The sequence below is a fragment of the Haliotis asinina genome, chromosome 2 (genome assembly GCF_037392515.1).
Source record: "Haliotis asinina isolate JCU_RB_2024 chromosome 2, JCU_Hal_asi_v2, whole genome shotgun sequence".
Taxonomy (NCBI): Eukaryota; Metazoa; Mollusca; class Gastropoda; order Lepetellida; family Haliotidae; genus Haliotis; species Haliotis asinina.
Window position 1 is genome coordinate 16,598,098 of NC_090281.1, and position 19,711 is coordinate 16,617,808.

The following is a 19,711-nucleotide window of genomic DNA, read 5'->3' on the forward strand; positions in this document are numbered from 1 at the left end:
AACACACACATGAGCACGCACATGGACATCCAGTGACCCACAGATAGATAGAGAGACACACACGAACACACATGTACATGCAAGCAAAGATAGAAATATATATGCTTATACAGAAGCATGCAAAAAGACATGTGCATGCATGCACTCATGCACACACAAAGAGCCACAGATGCAGATAGAAAAACACACAAGCACAAACACACAGATGTACACACAAGCAAAGACAGACACATGCATGCATACATGAGTCCATCTGTCTGTCCTACTGGATATGTGCACACAAACACACAGATACATGCACATACACTCACAGACACAAAGATACACGTGTACACACACACACACGCATCCACACACACACGCATCCACACACATGCATCCACACATGCACACGCACACACACACACACACATGCACACACACACACACATGCATCCACACACACGCATGCATCAACTCCAACTCACCTCCCACAAAAAGTGCACTTGCCCCTTCTTGCATGGTGCAATATGTGGATTGATGCATTGTGCAGACTCTGCGATTCACACACACAATACCCCAGACAATAGTGCAACTGCTCATATCAGTCAACAGGAAAATAGTACATACAGAATGCTACTTTCTGCAGACATGGTTTCAGGCAGGATAAACATCTGTCTGATTATTGCTATCTTGTGATCTATTGGAATTTAGCATCAGATGAAATTTGAAGGTTTCACAAATGATGACATGAAATGTTATAGTTTAATCAGCTGCTGGAGTCTTGATTTGAGGCATGGATTCTTCATACACTCCAGTCACATGTTTTTGTCTAGTGATATTCACAGACAGTGTACATGTTTTGTAAAATATGAAATGGTAAGAGAACTGGTTATAGTATATTTGAGACAAAATGCATTTTTTGTCAAATATTTTATAAAAGTTCAGGACATTCTCCCATTATATATTTATATTTTAACAGTCAGACATCCATACAGTTGGATGAGAAAGGGATCATATTTTCAATATCTTTCCAAAGCATGCCTATCGTGATTCATTGTACGTGACGCTGATATGAAGCCAATACTACCTGCTTTGAAAGAGTCTCAGCAAATTGTAAAAACTGCACGTTCAGCTGAGTGTAGAAAATGTCGACCTGTTTTCTGTAAGTCGTGTGTGATGTATTTTTAATGCCGTTGGCTGAGCATTGTCAGCTACCAGCAAGGCCATCACTGTCCCCTAATCAATACCGTAGTGAGAAAGCACAATGTAGATGTGTATGCTGGAATCTGTCTCTACACAGGTACAAAGCCTAACGAGGTTATCTCGGACAGGTAACAGCATCTAGATTGTGTGAGCTGTATTTTGGACGATATTCAGAGAATTGACGATACTATTGTTCACGAAGGAGACACTGCCATCTGTTTAGAACCAGGACTTATTGTGTCCACAAAAGCAGGTAAATATGATGCAGGTGTATTTATTTGAGCTGCAGGTGTGTGTGATACCATCCAGAGATGTCTTAAGTATATTGGGATATATATCCCATTTTAGCTTTCATGCAAATGAGTCATAATTAAAATTTTGCCTGACAACAGATGGACACTTTTATTTATTTTGGTATAATTTATATATATTATTGTGAAACATGAGTTGATGTTAGGTATAATTGTGTGTGCAAGCTTCTATCAGTGTTTGCATTGACTGGAAGTGTGGCAGTGTTTAATGCAGCATTTAGGTAGATACAAGGAAACTGTTGTAATGGAAAGATTCACAATGTAAATTAATGCTTTTTACATATATGTGTTCTCAGTGGTGCATGACGTAAATGACACTGACGTTTGTTGTGGGGTTGTCAACAGAGCAAGACTGCACTGAAACAATAGTTATTGTGATATACACTGAATCTTGCTTATCTGGTTTGATGTATATTGACTGATTAATATTGTCTGATATTTACATTGAATCCCACTAATGTGGTCTGATATACACATTGAATCCCACTAATGTGGTTGGATATATACACTGAATCCCACTAAAGTGGTTGGATATATACATTGAATTCCACTAATGTGGTTGGATATATATATGTTGAATCCCACTGATATGGTCTGATGTATTCATTGCATCACACTAATGTGGTCAGATATATATATAAATGTTGAATCCCAAAAATGTGTTCTGATATTTATGATGAGTCCCAGTAATGTGGTCCGATGTATGTATATTGATTGACTGATTAATATGGTCTGATATATACATTGAAACCAACTAATCTAGCCAGATATAAAGATTGACTGTCAGTAATTTGATCGGATATATACAGACTAATTTCATTAATCTAGTCAGACTTTCGTTAAGCTGATTTGGTATTAAGACTCAGGTGCCCTTTTCAAAATGTTCATCAGTGCTTTGTAGATGTTGCTATCCAGGGAATAAGATACATAATTTGTCTGATACTGTGTAGTGGACATCATATTGACATACCACAGAGTGAAAAGACAGACCTGGTACTAGTGCCAAAGGCTGGCATGGAGGCTCTGTTGCTTGACACAAGTCATGATAAATTATCAGCTTTGAGAAACATGAAATTGACCTTCGTTCTGATTAATTACAAGGGAGGTCTGTATGAAAAATGTGTTCACAAATAAAAAAAACTTCTATATTGTGAAATATTGAACATTAGATGCTTCGTCAACTTGAAGTGAGAAGTAGCATGCTTTATGAACCTGAGGATTCAATACGAGCTGGAGAGAAGATATTAATAGACATTGATCTTGGAATTCTGTGGAATGAAATGTACCTGAAGAAATGGACATGGGTAGACACTGACAGAGATGTTATCAGTGTGAACAGGTAGAATAGCTTTAAGTCCTCTCTATGACTAGAGGGAGATGGGGTAGTCTAGTGTTTAAAGTGTTGGATAATTATGCCTAAAATCCAGATTCCCCACATGGTGCAATGGTTTGTCAGTAGGACTGATAATAGTCTTATTAACTGAGGACACAATAATTCAACATCTATCAAAGACGTAACGATCAAACAAATAATTGTATGACAGAATGTTCAATTTGTCACTAATTTCTTTCCATTCTGAAGCCAAAATAGGGCCATAAATCTGCATATTTAAAAACAGAATAGAGAACTGTTACATGACAGTAAGCTGAAAGAAAGGACATGGTTTCAAAGTGAGGCTGATAGAGCCGACTATCAATTCTTCAATTTATTATCACATTATCAGTGTCTTATGCTGATTGGACTGAACTGTGAGGCCTGAACACATCCATTGATCCATGATGAAAGGGTAGTAAGCAAACACCTGCCACGTCTCGGACAGCACTGACAGGTTTGATGTGATGAACTACTGATGGAACTGTTTGATATAGGGAATACGTAAATATATAGCACAGGGACGGGATAATATTGGCTTATGACATGAGTATTTGAAGACTGCATGTTTTAGTGTATCTTACTATTGTTACTCTTTGATGTGTCTGATCAACAGGGTTGGTAGTGTGGCTTCAGTTGGAGGGTAATTATGGAAAATAGGAAGTAATATTTTACTTATGAAGATGGGAGAAGACGACAAGTGTAAGGAATACATGCAGATCTATCAGACGCCATCTTGAAAGAACTCTTTGTAGCTTTATGTAGGTTTTAATGAAGATGCGTGTGAGTGTTTGTTGTTTTATTCAGCTTTGTGACAGCAGTGAATAATCTTGACCAGAAAAAAAAAACAGTGATCGATATCGTAAGCATTGATCCAGGGTGGTATGATAGTTCCATGAGATGGATGAAGATCAGTCTGAATTGGTATTCAGCTACCCATGATGGTTCTAAGAGCAACTAACATGATCAGGAGATTGTTTGATGACTTGGTTGCATTATTGCTGAAACAAACAATGAAATTAAACAAACAAACTAAACAACCATGACCCTAATCTGTTAATATATTTTGTCTAAGGAATGCAAGCAGTAGTTTTGTCCAAATATACCACAAAAAGATTCTATAGAATAAGATTTGTTCATGTCACTAAACTTATGAGAGTAATATGAAAACATCATGTATTCCTTAACTTCTTTTGAGTAGTAGATATTCATCATCATGGTCCGGATGACACATGCAGAATAATATGTTTAGTTACTTCACCAAGTTGTTGTCCTGTAGCTTTATGAGCATCTTGTTTACCAAGAAGAAATCAAATCTAATGCATAAGCTGTGTAGTTTTTGCCAATATTTGGGTAAAGAGTGTTAAATTTGATGTCCTATTAGTCATCACTGGTAAACAGTCTCCGGGACATCCACCAACAATAACAGCATTTTTATACTCTACACACATTATAAATCATTCAAGCATTTTTAATTGCAAGGTGAATAATTTTCCAAGTGATAGTAACCATTGATTGCTTTTTATAACCAACTGGTACATAACGGAAGGCCAGGATGTCACAATGGCCCACTGTTGTCACCAACTTGAACCATATATTGATTTTGGTTCAGAATGTCACTAGCGTTAGAACCCAAGCTGTGTTAGGCAAACATAATGGGAATTGTCATGGTGTTGTGTAGTGGAGCTGTACCATGTATGGAATTGGTGGTCCAGGGCTCAGTGTGACATGACAACAGTGCTCTTAGAGTGGAGTTCACGCACGTTTCCTGCTCTGATCTATATTGTCAATACCATTATGCGTGATTGTGTTGTAATTGTATTGCACGGAAAAGTACATGTTGTTTTGTATTTGCTAGTGACTAAACAAAGTATACACTTTGATGAATTATTGATAATAAATAAGACTGATAAACAGTTATTCAATGGCAGTGTATATGATACAGGTCTCATAGTGGTGGGTTTTATTACATTTGGTTTTCAGGGTTTCAGGAACCATTTTCCGTCTAGTAATGAGATTTGGAAATTGCTGTCACTTCCGGTTTTCAAGTGACTATTTTCTTTAGCCCTTTGTCCTGTAAAGATGTGGGTTAGAATTGATCTTTTGGACCAATGCTTGCCGTAGGAGGCAACTAATGGGATCTGTTGGTCAGATTTGCAGACTTGGTTGTCTGATGTCATCATATCCCAACTGCATAGATTGATGCTCATGCTGCTGATCACTGAATTGTCTGGTCCATACTCAAGTATTTACAGATCACGACCATGTAGCTGGAATATTGCTGAATGTGGCGTATAGCTAAGCTCACTTGCTCACTGATTAGCCTATTTCTTTACTTATGTGAGATTATATGTATGATTTATGGCACATAGGTTATTCAGTTTGATCACCTCCTAAATGGATGTTTTTCCTTGAGGATATATTCACACAATGCCATTTAGAAAGTGATCAAATGTAACATATAGGATTATACGTTCTCAGTAAAGTACAAATTCTAGTACTTTTTGGGTTAAGTCCCATCCAGGATTCAAACCCGCACCTTCAGAGTCAGGCGCCTAATCACCAGCACACAAAGTCAGGCGTCTAGCCCACTCAGCCACAGCGACTTCCATGTGGAAGTGACTCTGAGAGTGCGGATTTGAATCCTGGATGGGACTTAACCATAACAGTAATATAATGTGTACTTTACTAAGAAAGTGTAATCCCCAATATGACATATGTTACATGAAGGATATGGATAGTCCATCTGTCTCGTCAATACTTACCTTGACTCCTGAACTGTGTCAGTTCCTTTATGAAAGTTGGTATGCACATCAGACATATATATATTCATACAATTTTTCACACCTATTATTTTTTCACTCCAATACGTTTCAAATGACGGATCATTATAAGTTCATTTTTTTTTAAATAGTAATCTTTTCAGTACGTCTTCTTGAAACAAAGGCTTGTTGTGAACTGGTGCCAACTGCTTTTTAAACCATTCAGTTTATTTTGATGAAAGTAAATCAGATATTTGCATCATACAGCCATGAAGTCTAAACTTGATTCAGCTTGGTGACATACAGAGCAATGTTTACTGAAATAAAGGCACAATATCTGATATTTAGTCTGGAATTGTGCACCTTCATACTGTATTCTAAATATATATTATTTCCAGATGTTATTTGTCAAATTGCTACAAATGATATTGAAATATGTCATAACTTATTCATGTTCTATCAAATTTAGCAAGCATTAAGAAATCACTGAAGTTATTGTAGTGTCATTTGCAATAAAATGGTATTATAATCTATAAAAACACTTTTTAACTTTTTGCTCATATTGCTATCAAGTTTAACAATGTCTGTCACTTTAGGTGTCTTTTCCATTTGGCAGTCATGGACACATTGATAAATAGCAATATTCAGGTTAGTTAGATCTGTATGTCTGATTGATCTGATATGAAAAAATATAAATATTCAGCTCAATCATACGACAATGCATCAACACTGTACTCCATAATTGATCACATGAAAATGTGTTTTCTGACCATTACAAAGGACTGGTGAAAGAACAAGAACCTTAAAGTAAACATTTAACAATAAACATCCTATTTAGCTGTTTACTCATAGAAAAATATTCACAAACTTGTAATAACTTGGCCAAAATATATAACAGCATCATAATTTCAGTCCCAATAATCAGTAAACATTTTAACACACCATTAATGCATGAGAAAAAGCCTCACTGCACTGCTTTACAATGCCAAACCATTGTTAATGCAAGAAGAATAAAGAATATTCCAACTAGAATCTCCCAAGGGATCTGAGAATGAATATTGAATGTACACTGATCCAATGACAGAGGAAATAGCAATATAAGACCAGGATGTTCATAGGAGGAATGGAATCTGGTGCAGGGTAAATGGACCTATTTCTGTTTTACTGGTCACAGGTTAAGCTTTGTAAACTTGACATTGCTAGTAGTAGCCAAGTGGCGAAAGTGTTCGCTTGTCACGCTGAAGACCCTGGTTAGATTTTCCACATGAGTACAATGTGAGACCCTGTTCTAGTGTCCTCTGTCACGACGTTGCGCAAATTTTATGTACGGAGGCATAGTGTCATTCAAGAATTTACACTTACACTAGTATAACATTGTGTGAATAGCAACCTTTGTCAAACCTGTAATACAATTGGACAGGTGGGCATTGAGGTGCAAAGTAACAATGTCTTTCAGTTTTTAAATCTTTTTCTTTTAGTTACATCTAGAAGTTGGTGTGATGAAGAAAGGGGATGCTTCTGTTGAAATACAGCTTCTTTATAGCAATATAATCATGGAGGTGAATAAGGGAACACATGAAAGTACAAGTGTCCCTTTAGTCATTTCCAGGTTTCATCACAAGCTTAATGTTGCACTGTGAGTGAAATTCCAGAAATAGGTAAAGGAACACTTGTACATTCTTATACTCACTGTTTATTTCTGTGAATATATCTATGCATGTTTTGCTGTAGATGCTAACATTCTGACTTGCTCAGTAACAGTGATATTAAGAGCACTGAAATGTTGTAAGTTTGGTAGCTAACCCTCTTGTCAGTCTTTAAATCGCTATTACCTCTTCTGTTCAGAATGCTCAGCCAAATGCTCTCAAACCATCAAATATATAATCAAATTTTGAATGAACTTTAAATTTGATGTTTTCAACCTACACTTGGAATATGTGGGCCAAATATCAAAAACAGTTACCTCCACTGTTGAGCTGTAACATTTAGATATACACTTGACTTATTTTGAGATCATGTATGTGTATCGTTGAGAAAAAGATCAAAGTATAAAACTGAGTTGTGTGCAAGTAGAGCCACAATTGATACTTTTCAAATTAACATGATTTCACTATTGGGATAAATATTTTACTGAGTTTTACCCAAACATCAGTCTGTTCGATATCGTTATCAGTAATATTATCTGTGGGCACTTTTATCTCCTGTGTCGATGGAGTCGGTTCTTTATCTTGGAGTATTGTGAAACATAATATCGGATCATATAATCCAGACCAATTTATGGTGCTGCCACTATTTTCTGACTCTGCAGACTTCAACCATTTCCATTTTTCTGTGTGAGTCCAGAATCAGACCTGCTTGTGGAGAATTGTGCGACTGCAGCCATCTTTGAGCCATAGACAACTGTACGCAAAAAAATAAGAATTTCATGTTGACATTATAGAAATACTAGATTTGTAGTTTAAAAGACGATGATGACAAATCGATCGCAACATTTCATTACAACTATTTGAGAAAAAGTAAAACCTTTATTAATATTATATGTGGTGTTGATTCTGTCTGAAATCTGAAACCTTTCTGTATAGTTCTGAACTATAACAGACACAGAATATGTGTTACTACAGCTACACTATAGACCGAAGCTGAAATGTATTGTGGACTTAATGTCTTGTAAAGATATAAAACTTGTGAGCTAGTGACCTAGATTGTGGCCATCTTGAAGATGGATTGATTGCAAGATGTATATGTCCCCTGATTATCGATATCTGCCAGACAGGTAGCTGGTAGTATCTATATCACATGGCAATGTGAAGCATCTGATTGGTCAGCTTGTGATGGAAGTGCTGGAAGTCTGTAGACTATCACTGGCACACTTAATACTAATCCATGACAGTGTCAGATTAGACACCACCCCTGTCTGGCTTCATGTTTGTATTATAATGATCACATCAACCTATACCCCCTTAGTGTGTGTGCTACAACCTGTCATAGTGTTTACTGAATGCTTTATGTCTTAACTTGTGACGCATTGTAATATGTAGTGGCCTGATTTCCACAGGACATGTTGCTACTAATGAACACTTAAGATTTTTTCACAGTACACCATCAACCTCAGTATTGACCTAGTTGTACAGTATTCAGTAATTGTCATGATAATTGAATAGGTTCCCAGTATTCAATAGTATATTATTCATAATAGTTAGTATGATAATCAGCTTGAGGTAGAACAGGTTCCCAGTAATCAACAGTTATTATGATAATCAGCTTGAGGTAGAACAGGTCCCCAGTAATCAACAGTTAATATGATTGTCAACTTGAGGTAGAACAGGTCCCCAGTAATCAACAGTTATTATGATAATCAACTTGAGCTATAATCGGTTATAGTTAGCAATCGTATTATGATAATTGACTTGGGATAGGTTGGGTTCCCAGCGTTCAGTAGTTCTTATGATAATCAACTTGAGCTAGAACAGGTCCTCAGTAATCAACAGTTATTATGATAATGAACTTGAGCTAGAATAGGTTCCAAGTACTCCTTGGATATTATGATAATATACTTGCATTAGGATAGGTTTGTAGCATTAAACAGTTCTTGTGATAATTACATTGAGGTGGAATAGGTTCTCAGTATTCAATAGTTATTATGATAAAATGCTTGATATAGAATAGGCTCTCAGTATTCAATAGTTATTATGACAATCAACTTGAGCTAGGATTTGTTCCCATTATTCAGTAGATATCATGATAATCAACTTGAGTTAGGAAAGAATCAACTTGTGCTGACTTATGTCTCTGCTCACTGCAATCGTAAAGATAATCCACTAAAGAGATTGATTCATTACAGTGTATGATCTGTGAGCCTCATGATACAGCTGAGGTATATTTGACACTGACATGTTTCTTCTTACGATTGATTATCCAACCTATAGATTCACTAATTCACTACTCTTTTATCATGGAGTAAAACTTGTATCATGAATGAACACGTCAGAGGCATGGCAAAAAAACCAACATTTCAGCCGCAAGTTGCTTTTCACAAATTTTGCTTCTTAGTTCTTAAATGTAATCAATTGAATGTTTTTACAAAATAAATATCTCCCTCTACCCAGAAATAGAAAGATGTACCATCTTCTATCAGTTGTAACTCCATTATAAACCTTCTTTTCAGTTGAGCTGTATACAGAATTCCTTCCTGAACACAGCATTAGTTGATTACAGTCCCTTTGATAGAAGGATCAATTCAAACCAGTTGATGTTTTTAGATTTCCACCTCATCTATCAGCTTGCTGTTCAAAAATCAAAGTTCAAAGTACACCCCAAAGCAGGTTTCATCCTATTCGTTGATCCAGAGATCTTGGCTTGGCTCTGCTCCATCAAGTGACTGAAATGCTACGACTGTCATAAGACTGTACTTGCAATCAAGCTACCACTCGTAAATGCCTACATCACCAATCATCTTGTATCTCCCTGAACTGTACATGATTCCTCACAATCCCTGAACCACATTATTTCCCCAACTGCCTGGCCCTCCTTGCAGTGTAGTCTGCCTCACAGTCCCTAAACCTAGACTGTCCCACAGTCCCTGAACACATTATTCAACCCTGATTCACATTATTTTCCCTACTGCCTAGTCTGTACTGTCTCACAATCCCTGAACTACATTATTTCCCCCACTGCCTGGCCCTCCTTGCAGTGTAGTCTGCCTCACAGTCCCTGAACCTAGACTGTCCCACAGTCCCTGAACCACATTATTTTCCCTACTGCCTAGTCTGTACTGTCTCACAATTCCTGAACCACATTATTTTCCCTACTGCCTAGTCTGTACTGTCTCACAATTCCTGAACCACATTATTTTCCCTACTGCCTAGTCTGTACTGTCTCACAATCCCTGAACCACATTATTTTCCCTTCCACTTAGCTATTTCTATAATGCTCAAGTCCTAAATGAAGCAAGTCTAGACTTCCAGAGGTTTTAAATCTTCCATCTCACTGTGGTTCTGTTCAGTTCAAAAGGAATTGTTTCTTCTTATCAAAGTTATATATATTCAGAGATTTTGCATCAGTCAGCACACCTTCCTGTCCACCAAGCCTACACCTCTGTCCACTAAAGGTATACCCTCTCCCAACACAATGCACTGGTTCACCCAAGCTACAACAGACTACCAACTGTATGCATGTACAGGAAATTCCAGTATGTGTGTGGATATCTAGCCACACTCCATTTGACTGTTACCAAACATGTTACCCCTTGTTACATCACACTATCAACATCCCATGGTGTGGAACAAATTGTTACATAACACGCTGACCCATTACCCAATCCTCCCGCCCCATGTGGCCCACCATAGTTTGAGCTACACCTAGTCATACAGGGTGACAATCAACGACCTTGGTGTCACTAAGTGGCTTAGTACCACAATCAGTGGAGAAGAAAGCACTCAGTGGCTCTACCCATTCAACTTTCACACTTTGTTAATCTTATCTCCTTATACTGATTGAATTGATCAGTGATCCAGAACAGGTAGTTGTTCATTAGTACTTACGTGGATCCTTATATCACAGTGACATGCAGGAGACTTGCTACAGTGATGCTCCTAAATGGGGACAAATAAATAAATAAGTAAGTTAAGGCAGTGTACAATTGATTTTCTTTCCAGCGACCCACTTCAAAGTCGCCAGTTTCTGTTAGATAATTACCTGACATAGGTAGGACTGACTGTTGGGGGAAGGAGGGGTTCTCTGGTGTAGTAATGTCATGGTGGTTCAGTCCAGTTTTAAACAGGTGCCCTTCACTGTTGAATTGTCAGTTTTTCCTTGCAAAACTGGAACAACATACCATCTAACTGACATGAAGATAGATAACAGATCAGTAAGGATTAGAAACCATTTGATAAATATTATCATATTATACTGGGTCCGCTGCTGCTGCTGCTGCTGCTACTGCTGCTGCTGCTGATGATGATGATGATTAGGAGGACAACAAAGGTGGTGATGATAAAGACGATGGTGACAATGATGATGATGGCTGGCACTCACTTGCACACATGCATCCATACATGAACACACATGCATGGACACGCACACATGCATGCACACGCTATTATCACTACTACCAAGGCAGGTGCCCCTCCGAGCCCAAATATCAGTTACTTGTCAGATTATGACAGCACACTTTGTCTGTCTAAATCTGTGACATATGTGAGAACATTGTGGTCTCATGACTTCCTGCTAATTAGGCATCTCCATAACAAACAACCCTTGGTTGCTCTGAAATATCGGCCCAACTTTAGGTGCCAATCACTTCAACTTAAGAGATTTCATCCTATTTCTTGTACAGTAATACCTCAAAAGTTTCCCCACCTTGCCCACTTTAAGTCCACTGTTGTCTATTTAAGGTATATCTGTCTCCATGTGGATGGTGTCTAGCATTCAACTAATGCAGTTAGTGGACATTCTGAAATCTCAAACATCATTTTTCATATTGATTCTTCGGTTTATTTCAATCACTGGAATGTGAGAAGTTTTACAGTAAATGTGTAATGGTAACAGATGAGGTTGTTCGCTGATAAACCACCTTGTTAAGTGAAAAAGTGTAACAAGTAGAGAAGAAGTAGACTTCACATGAACTAGGAGGGGGAAATCTAGTTTGATAGATGTCAATTATACAGTGCTCATTTCTAAGGGAATTTGAAAAAAAGTGTGAATCTCTGAAGATCTTCCTGGTGTGTCTATAACAAACTGATAGGGCTGTTTTAGCCAGACATTTCAACTAAGGCCAGACCAATTTTATTTCTTGTTTTAAGGATCTGGTATTTGCATTTTTTTAAGAATAAGAAAACAAAATTAATTTTACATGCTCAAAAAATTGAATCCTGAGGTTTTCATTGGCCAAAAATGTAAAAATTACACAAAATTCATTTTGTAAATCGTGGTTTTTTTTTGGGCACATGTACACTTAATATGTTGTCAAATATGAAACACTTTTTGTATTTGAAAGGAATATTGCGTTCTCTAGTGATTTTTTAATGTTAATTTTCTCTCCTACCTTTAGGGTTTCTGAGGGAAAAAATCCATAAAACAAGACATATAACTGATCTGGCCTAAATCAGTGTTGAAATGAGATATGGTTTTATGTATTTAATTTAAACTGAACCTTCTGGCCTTGTCTGTGTATCTGTCTTTGTCTCTTCTGCTATAATGTTACACACCTTCCTCACTTCCTGGCTCTTTTGCAGGGATTGTCAAGAATGCTTTTTCCTGTGTTTACAGAAGTATCATGTTTATAAATTTAGAAATGGGAGAGTGATTGAACTGGTGGGGTGCCTGGGGATGGAGAAGCAAGAATGAGGGTTTGGGGGGTGGGGTGGGTGAGACAGGATTTGGAGGCACAGTGTGTCATTTTTCAGAAAACCTGATGTGTCATGTGAACAATTAAATGCTCTTACTAGAATTTACAATACAGGAGCAGAATCATTACATTTTTCATATTCAATAAAAATATTTTTAGTTTTAACTTTTCAAAACTTTACATTTACACTTTCATGTGTCTTTGATGCAAAGTTTACCTTTTGACCTTCTAAGAGAAGAATCACTATGAAAGTATTCTTCGTTCAGCTCACAGATGTGCTTCATCCAAACAAAGATCACTGATTTACCAAGAGGTACAAGAACAGAATCAGTGTTTTAATTACACACTCAGTATACGAATCTAACTCCCCAAATCCTGCACTGTGATGCTAGATTTTATGTATTGACTTGTATGAAAAACAAAACTTATCATGATTTATATGAAAGCAGATCTAAATACCTCTAATATCAACAGCAGAACAAATTGTTTTTTAAATTATAAGATGAGAGAAATGTGATAAATGATTTCACAGGCTACATGTCTGTCTGACATCCACCCTCACCATCCAATCCCCGACTCCTCTTGGTAAGGTTGTGTCAACCAAACAAAGATCACTAAATCATTTTTTGTTAGGTATTTGCCAGCCCATTTCTTGTGTCCTCTGCTGTTATATTGCTGGAAAATTTATAAAAGTGACTTAACACACACTCACTCACTCACTCACTCACTCACTCACTCACTCACTCACTCACTCACTCACTCACTCACTCACTCACTCACTCACTCACTCACTGTGACATAGTAGGGCTGACAACCATGGCATTGTCACATATTTTTCTTATCAGTTTTTCACTATTTCTCATTATTCACATGTGCATATCATAGTGTTTTGCACATCTTTTGTCAGTTGACGTTTTGGGTTACATATCTGTGGGAGTGTTATTGTTTAAGCGTGGAGAAATATACATGAAGAACACTACTGGCAACTTACAGCAGTTATAATTAATTCTTACAATGTCAACAAAAACTTACCAGAGCAAGAATGGAGAGTTATTACGAATGCTTTTGTTATGACTGTTCACAGCTCCAACAGCAGGCTGTGGGGAGAATTGTGTTGCCACTGGTGACAGAGATTGGGTTAAGGGTTATATAAGAAATGCACTTGAAACTTGATGTGTGAAGTTTTGGCAGGCGTCTCAACTTGTTAACAATGACAGACCAATATTCGGAGAGTCCCAAGAGGTTTTTGCCAGGAGCGCTGCCCAGAACACTAAATCTTGTCTTTTATAGAGTTCAGTTTTAAAATTCTAAACACTTTGTGAAAGCTGTGGGGTAAATTCTTTAGATTTATGAAGAAATCCACTTATGTTGTGTGATTGTTTCTGTCGTGCGTTGAGCACTATTGCAATCTGCTGACTTGGATTGTAAGCTTGAAGTCGACTCAAGGAGCATCTATCCTGATTTATCAGTTTACACTATTGCACTTCATTGACAATCTCCAGCTTTGGAGATAAACAAGTCTACAAGCATGAAGATGTCCATTACTAGGAGGAGATTTTGATGTTCAAGTGAAACTTTTATGGGGCGTACTGAAATGGTGTGCAAGTTAAATTCTATACCCGAAAAACAGTTCTTCATTGAAACATCTTTCTTTCAAATTTATATCTGTTTTGATGTCATGAAAGTCTCCTTCGTGCTTCTTAACAACTTTCTATACATTGGCTTGTCCTTAGCATTCTTGTATTGAGTCGTCTTCTAGTTAGGTGGGATAACTGTATTGCACAAGTAAGTTACATCTATGGGGAAATGTTTTTGTATTTTGGAACCAGTCTGAGCCAATGTTTGTCACGTCTGATAATGGTAAATATAATGAGTTGTTTGTTCCTGGTTGGTATTTCATTCCAGGTTTTCTTTACACATGTTTCCTATTGTCTCCAATGAAGGAATGCAAAATGTCCTTGGAGTTTGCTTGGGGATTCAGGAAAATTCTAACTGAAATTGCAGACTGCATTTTTTAATGTTCTGTTCCTATACTGATTTGAATTAAGACATTTAATTGAATATTCAATTAATCAGCCCCATAGTACACTACTGCCTAGATATCTTATAAGCAATAATAATTTGTTTGTGTACTTGTTCATTCAGGGGGTTATCCATCAGTCCTTCGGTCCACTCCCTCAGCCACCCACTCATTCACTCCAGTTCATTATAGCAAACACCCTGCTTGTTTTCACTACAACTTCATTTCGTTAGTGAATACGATGATATAGTAACAAGCAACTGGATGAAGAGCATAGCATGGGGCTGAAAGGACTTTGGTGTTATTTGGCACCTATTTTATTTCTTCTTTTTTTTCTAGTGTACTCACCTAAAGTGCAGGGTTCCATTCAAGTAGCAAAAACATTATGGCATGTCAGAACCTCAACGAACCCATTTTATGTTTATGTTATTTATATTCTCTATCTCTGCAAAGTGCAATGCAATAAATGCCATAACATGATATTTGTCTTCCCACATCAAATCTTACTCTGCTGAAGAACATAAAAACTTGCAAATCTGGTTCTTACACTTTTTTAGTCTATCAGTCACCCCCTGCCATTCTGCTTTAGCCTGACTAACTGGTAAACCAACATTAATGCTGTCTCCACAACTGTTTGACTTTGACCCAAGTGGAACTCCTCTTCTTCAGATCCAAGGTTAGGTGGCTGTGTCCTGTCACGAAACACAACAAGAGGCAAGCCATCTGGACATCCAAGGATCCCAGCGACTGTATTGTCTTTAAGTAACGTTGTTAAAGACTTGTTTGAAATGTGCCACTTTGCCTTCCCTCTGTACAATGAACCCATAATGCTGTCCAGACTCCTGGATACATTAATCCTACAATATCCACACCTGTCCCCTCTGCTAGAGACTCTCCCTGTCTGAATCTCATTAATCTAGTAATTCCCATGCCGTTCCCCTCCTCTCCAGTCCACTCCATTCCACTCTGTGTCACTCCACTTCACTCTGTAGCTGCCTAAATACTACATTAACCCTACAATACCCACACCTGTCCCCTCTGTTATACCTGCCTTGTATCATACATTAACCTTACAATACCAACTCCACTCCACTTTGTAGCTGCCTGAATCCTACAAAACCAACTCCTCTCCACTCCACTTTGTAGCTGCCTGAATCCTACCTGCCTTGTATCAAACATTAACCTTACAATACCAACTCCACTCCACTTTGTAGCTGCCTGAATCCTACAAAACCAACTCCTCTCCACTCCACTTTGTAGCTGCCTGAATCCTACAAATCAACTCCACTCCACTCCATGTTGTAGCTGCCTGAATCCTACATAAACCCCACAATACCAACTCTACTCCATACTCTACTTTGTAGCTGCCTGACTCTTACATTAACCCTACAATTGCACTGCACTCCATTATGCTCCATTTTATAGATGCCTGAAATGCTACATTTTCCTACAATACCCACTGCACTCTGCTCACCATGCCATGCCACACTTCATCATACATGCCATGCCAAGCCACACCATGCCATGCCGTAGTTCACTGAATCCTACTTCAACCCAGTAGCACCTAGCCCTGCCTTACCCAACTGATTCCAAAGTTCACCCTTCAGTATCAGTTCCAGCTACCCCCAGCTACAGTTGGCTAGATCCAGCGCTAATGCCTCAATATCAACCCTTGTTACCTTCATAACCCTCTAAAACCTAATCATCCTGAACATCCATTCAGACAGTGAACTGGCAGATTTATTTATACTGTACAGTTGTCAGGAATATATCATCTTTCTAGCTATATAGGGCAAACCTCATTTGTGTGTACAGAGTAGATGAGATATGGTCTCACTGTACCTACAGATGAGATATGGTCTCACTGTATATGTAAATGAAGTATGTTCTCACTATGCCTACAGATGAGATATGGTCTCACTATACCTACAGATGAGATATGGTCTCACTGTATATGTAAATGAAGTATGTTCTCACTATGCCTACAGATGAGATATGGTCTCACTATACCTACAGATGAGATATGGTCTCACTGTATATGTAAATGAAGTATGTTCTCATTATGCCTACAGATGAGATATGGTCTCACTATACCTACAGATGAGATATGGTCTCACTGTATATGTAAATGAAGTATGTTCTCACTATGCCTACAGATGAGATATGGTCTCACTATACCTACAGATGAGATATGGTCTCACTATACCTACAGATGAGATATGGTCTCACTGTATATGTAAATGAAGTATGTTCTCATTATGCCTACAGATGAGATATGGTCTCACTATACCTACAGATGAGATATGGTCTCACTGTATATGTAAATTAAGTATGTTCTCACTATACCTACAGATGAGATATGGTCTCACTATACCTACAGATGAGATATGGTCTCACTGTATATGTAAATGAAGTATGTTCTCACTATGCCTACAGATGAGATATGGTCTCACTATACCTACAGATGAGATATGGTCTCACTGTATATGTAAATGAAGTATGTTCTCACTATGCCTACAGATGAGATATGGTCTCACTATACCTACAGATGAGATATGGTCTCACTGTATATGTAAATGAAGTATGTTCTCACTATACCTACAGATGAGATATGGTCTCACTATACCTACAGATGAGATATGGTCTCACTATACCTACAGATGAGATATGGTCTCACTGTATATGTAAATGAAGTATGTTCTCACTATGCCTACAGATGAGATATGGTCTCACTGTATATGTAAATGAAGTATGTTCTCACTATGCCTACAGATGAGATATGGTCTCACTGTATATGTAAATGAAGTATGTTCTCACTATGCCTACAAATGAGATATGGTCTTGCTGGATCTACAAATGTGATATGGACTCACTATGTGTTTTCAGTTTTGTAATGAGGGAGTGCTGTATGATTTAAAAACAACAACAAAATCTAGCATACACATATTCCATACAATGTTTGTACTGAGTTCAAACTTTCGTAGGGTAGAGTCCTGAACTTTTAGAAACTATTACCAACATGCAGAAATGTATGACACGTGATTCTACAAAAGGCGAAAATGCAGAGAAGCATATGGTATACACAATATAATTAGAATTTACTGAAGACGCTTTTCTGTTTGGAAGTTTTTTATATACAGTTTGGGAAACGGAAGAGGTAGAACTTCCACTTTGTTTTAATAGCAGGATAACAATGGATGAATTTAGTTCCTTCTAACTGCTAGTTGCCCTTGCACCTTCATTGAAAAATGGTTCTTTACAACTGAGTACCTTAACTGACACATTTGTTTCGGTGGTTTTTACTTTAGAACTGCATCATGTGTTTACTCTCCACGTGATGTATGAATTGACATGATGGGAGATAAACGGGAAAAACACCACGAAAATTTTGTATATTGTCACAGCATATTCCTAAGTCAGAACATGAAATAGTGGATGTCTCAGTAATATAGTATTGAAGCAATAGTGAAAACTCACTTTATTTATCAGCCCTTATGTTACTTCCAATGACAATTCCATAGCTATTTCCGCATTCAGTTCTAATTAATAATTGTTATACTACCGCTGACGTCAATGTAATATGATCAAATATACACCCTCATATGCAACCAATTGGTATCTATCGCAGATTTAATATCTATGTATCCATGACTTCATAGGTAATTGAAGAAATACCGCACAGAATATAGCAGTTAGTTGTAGTATAAGTATCATGTTTTGATTAATTTAATGATATGCTCACATTCTGACATGATGTTTTTCAAAAACACTTAGTATACCATGTCGCTATCGTCAAAGTCATTGACTACTGCAGAGATATCAGTAATTTCAGTCTAAAATACATGTATAAGATTTACACATAATATCTATCCCACATAATATGTCAGTCAGTGCTATGAGTCAATATGTATGTTAATTTACAAATACACCCTGTCTGATGATGGCAGATGTGCTAACTGAGGGTGTTACACACACATATGAGGTTTTTCTTTACTTTACTAGGAGACTTTACCATTGGGTTGAGTTGAGTTGCGCTTTACGTGAGATTGGCATTATTCCAGCCATAGAGTGATGAAATCTAGTTTACTTTTGTTACCATTTATTACCATTTTAAGTCCATGGTCCAAACACATTTTATTTAATAATTGTATATTTGCATTTCACTACCATTTTCAATTTGTTATTCACTTTCCAAAACTACAATTAATGATACAAGTTAACTTCCCTCAGGTAATTTATGATCAGATGCCTGCTCTCAGGGGAATATTGGGCTTTACTTTGAGACTTTACTGTAGTGAGTGTACGTAGTTTTATGCTGCTGTTAGCGATGTTCCAGCAATATGACAGAGAGGAACACCAGAAATGGGCTTCAAACATTGTATACATGTGAGGAATCGAACTGAGGTCTTTACCATGATTAGCAAATGCTACTTATCCATCCCTACTGTACTTTGAGTTCTATCTGACTTTACTGTGAAGCTTTACCATTAAGCTTTACTGTGAAACTTCACCTGTGAAGAATTGGTCTTCAGCAACCATGCTTGTCATAAGAGGTAACAAATTGGATCAGTTGACCTGACTCATTGACTTTCTTGATATATCTCATATCCTAACTATGCTCATGATATTGATCACTGTCTGGTCTAGACTCAATTATTAACAGACTGCCACCACATAACTTAAATATTGGTTTTTGAGTTGTCAGACAGCCAAGAA

The 19,711-nt window shown here is 37.4% G+C and overlaps 1 protein-coding gene across 1 annotated transcript in view; it reads right to left on the reverse strand.

Annotated features, from left to right (window-relative positions):
- Positions 1-15,955, reverse strand: part of LOC137271605 (putative protein FAM47C) — a 31,645-nt gene extending 15,690 nt beyond the window's left edge. The window contains exon 1 of the mRNA XM_067804047.1: positions 15,857-15,955. Within this exon, the coding sequence (XP_067660148.1) occupies positions 15,857-15,955 (99 nt within the window). The remainder of the gene's footprint in view (positions 1-15,856) is intronic.
- Between the last annotated feature and the right edge of the window lie 3,756 nt (positions 15,956-19,711).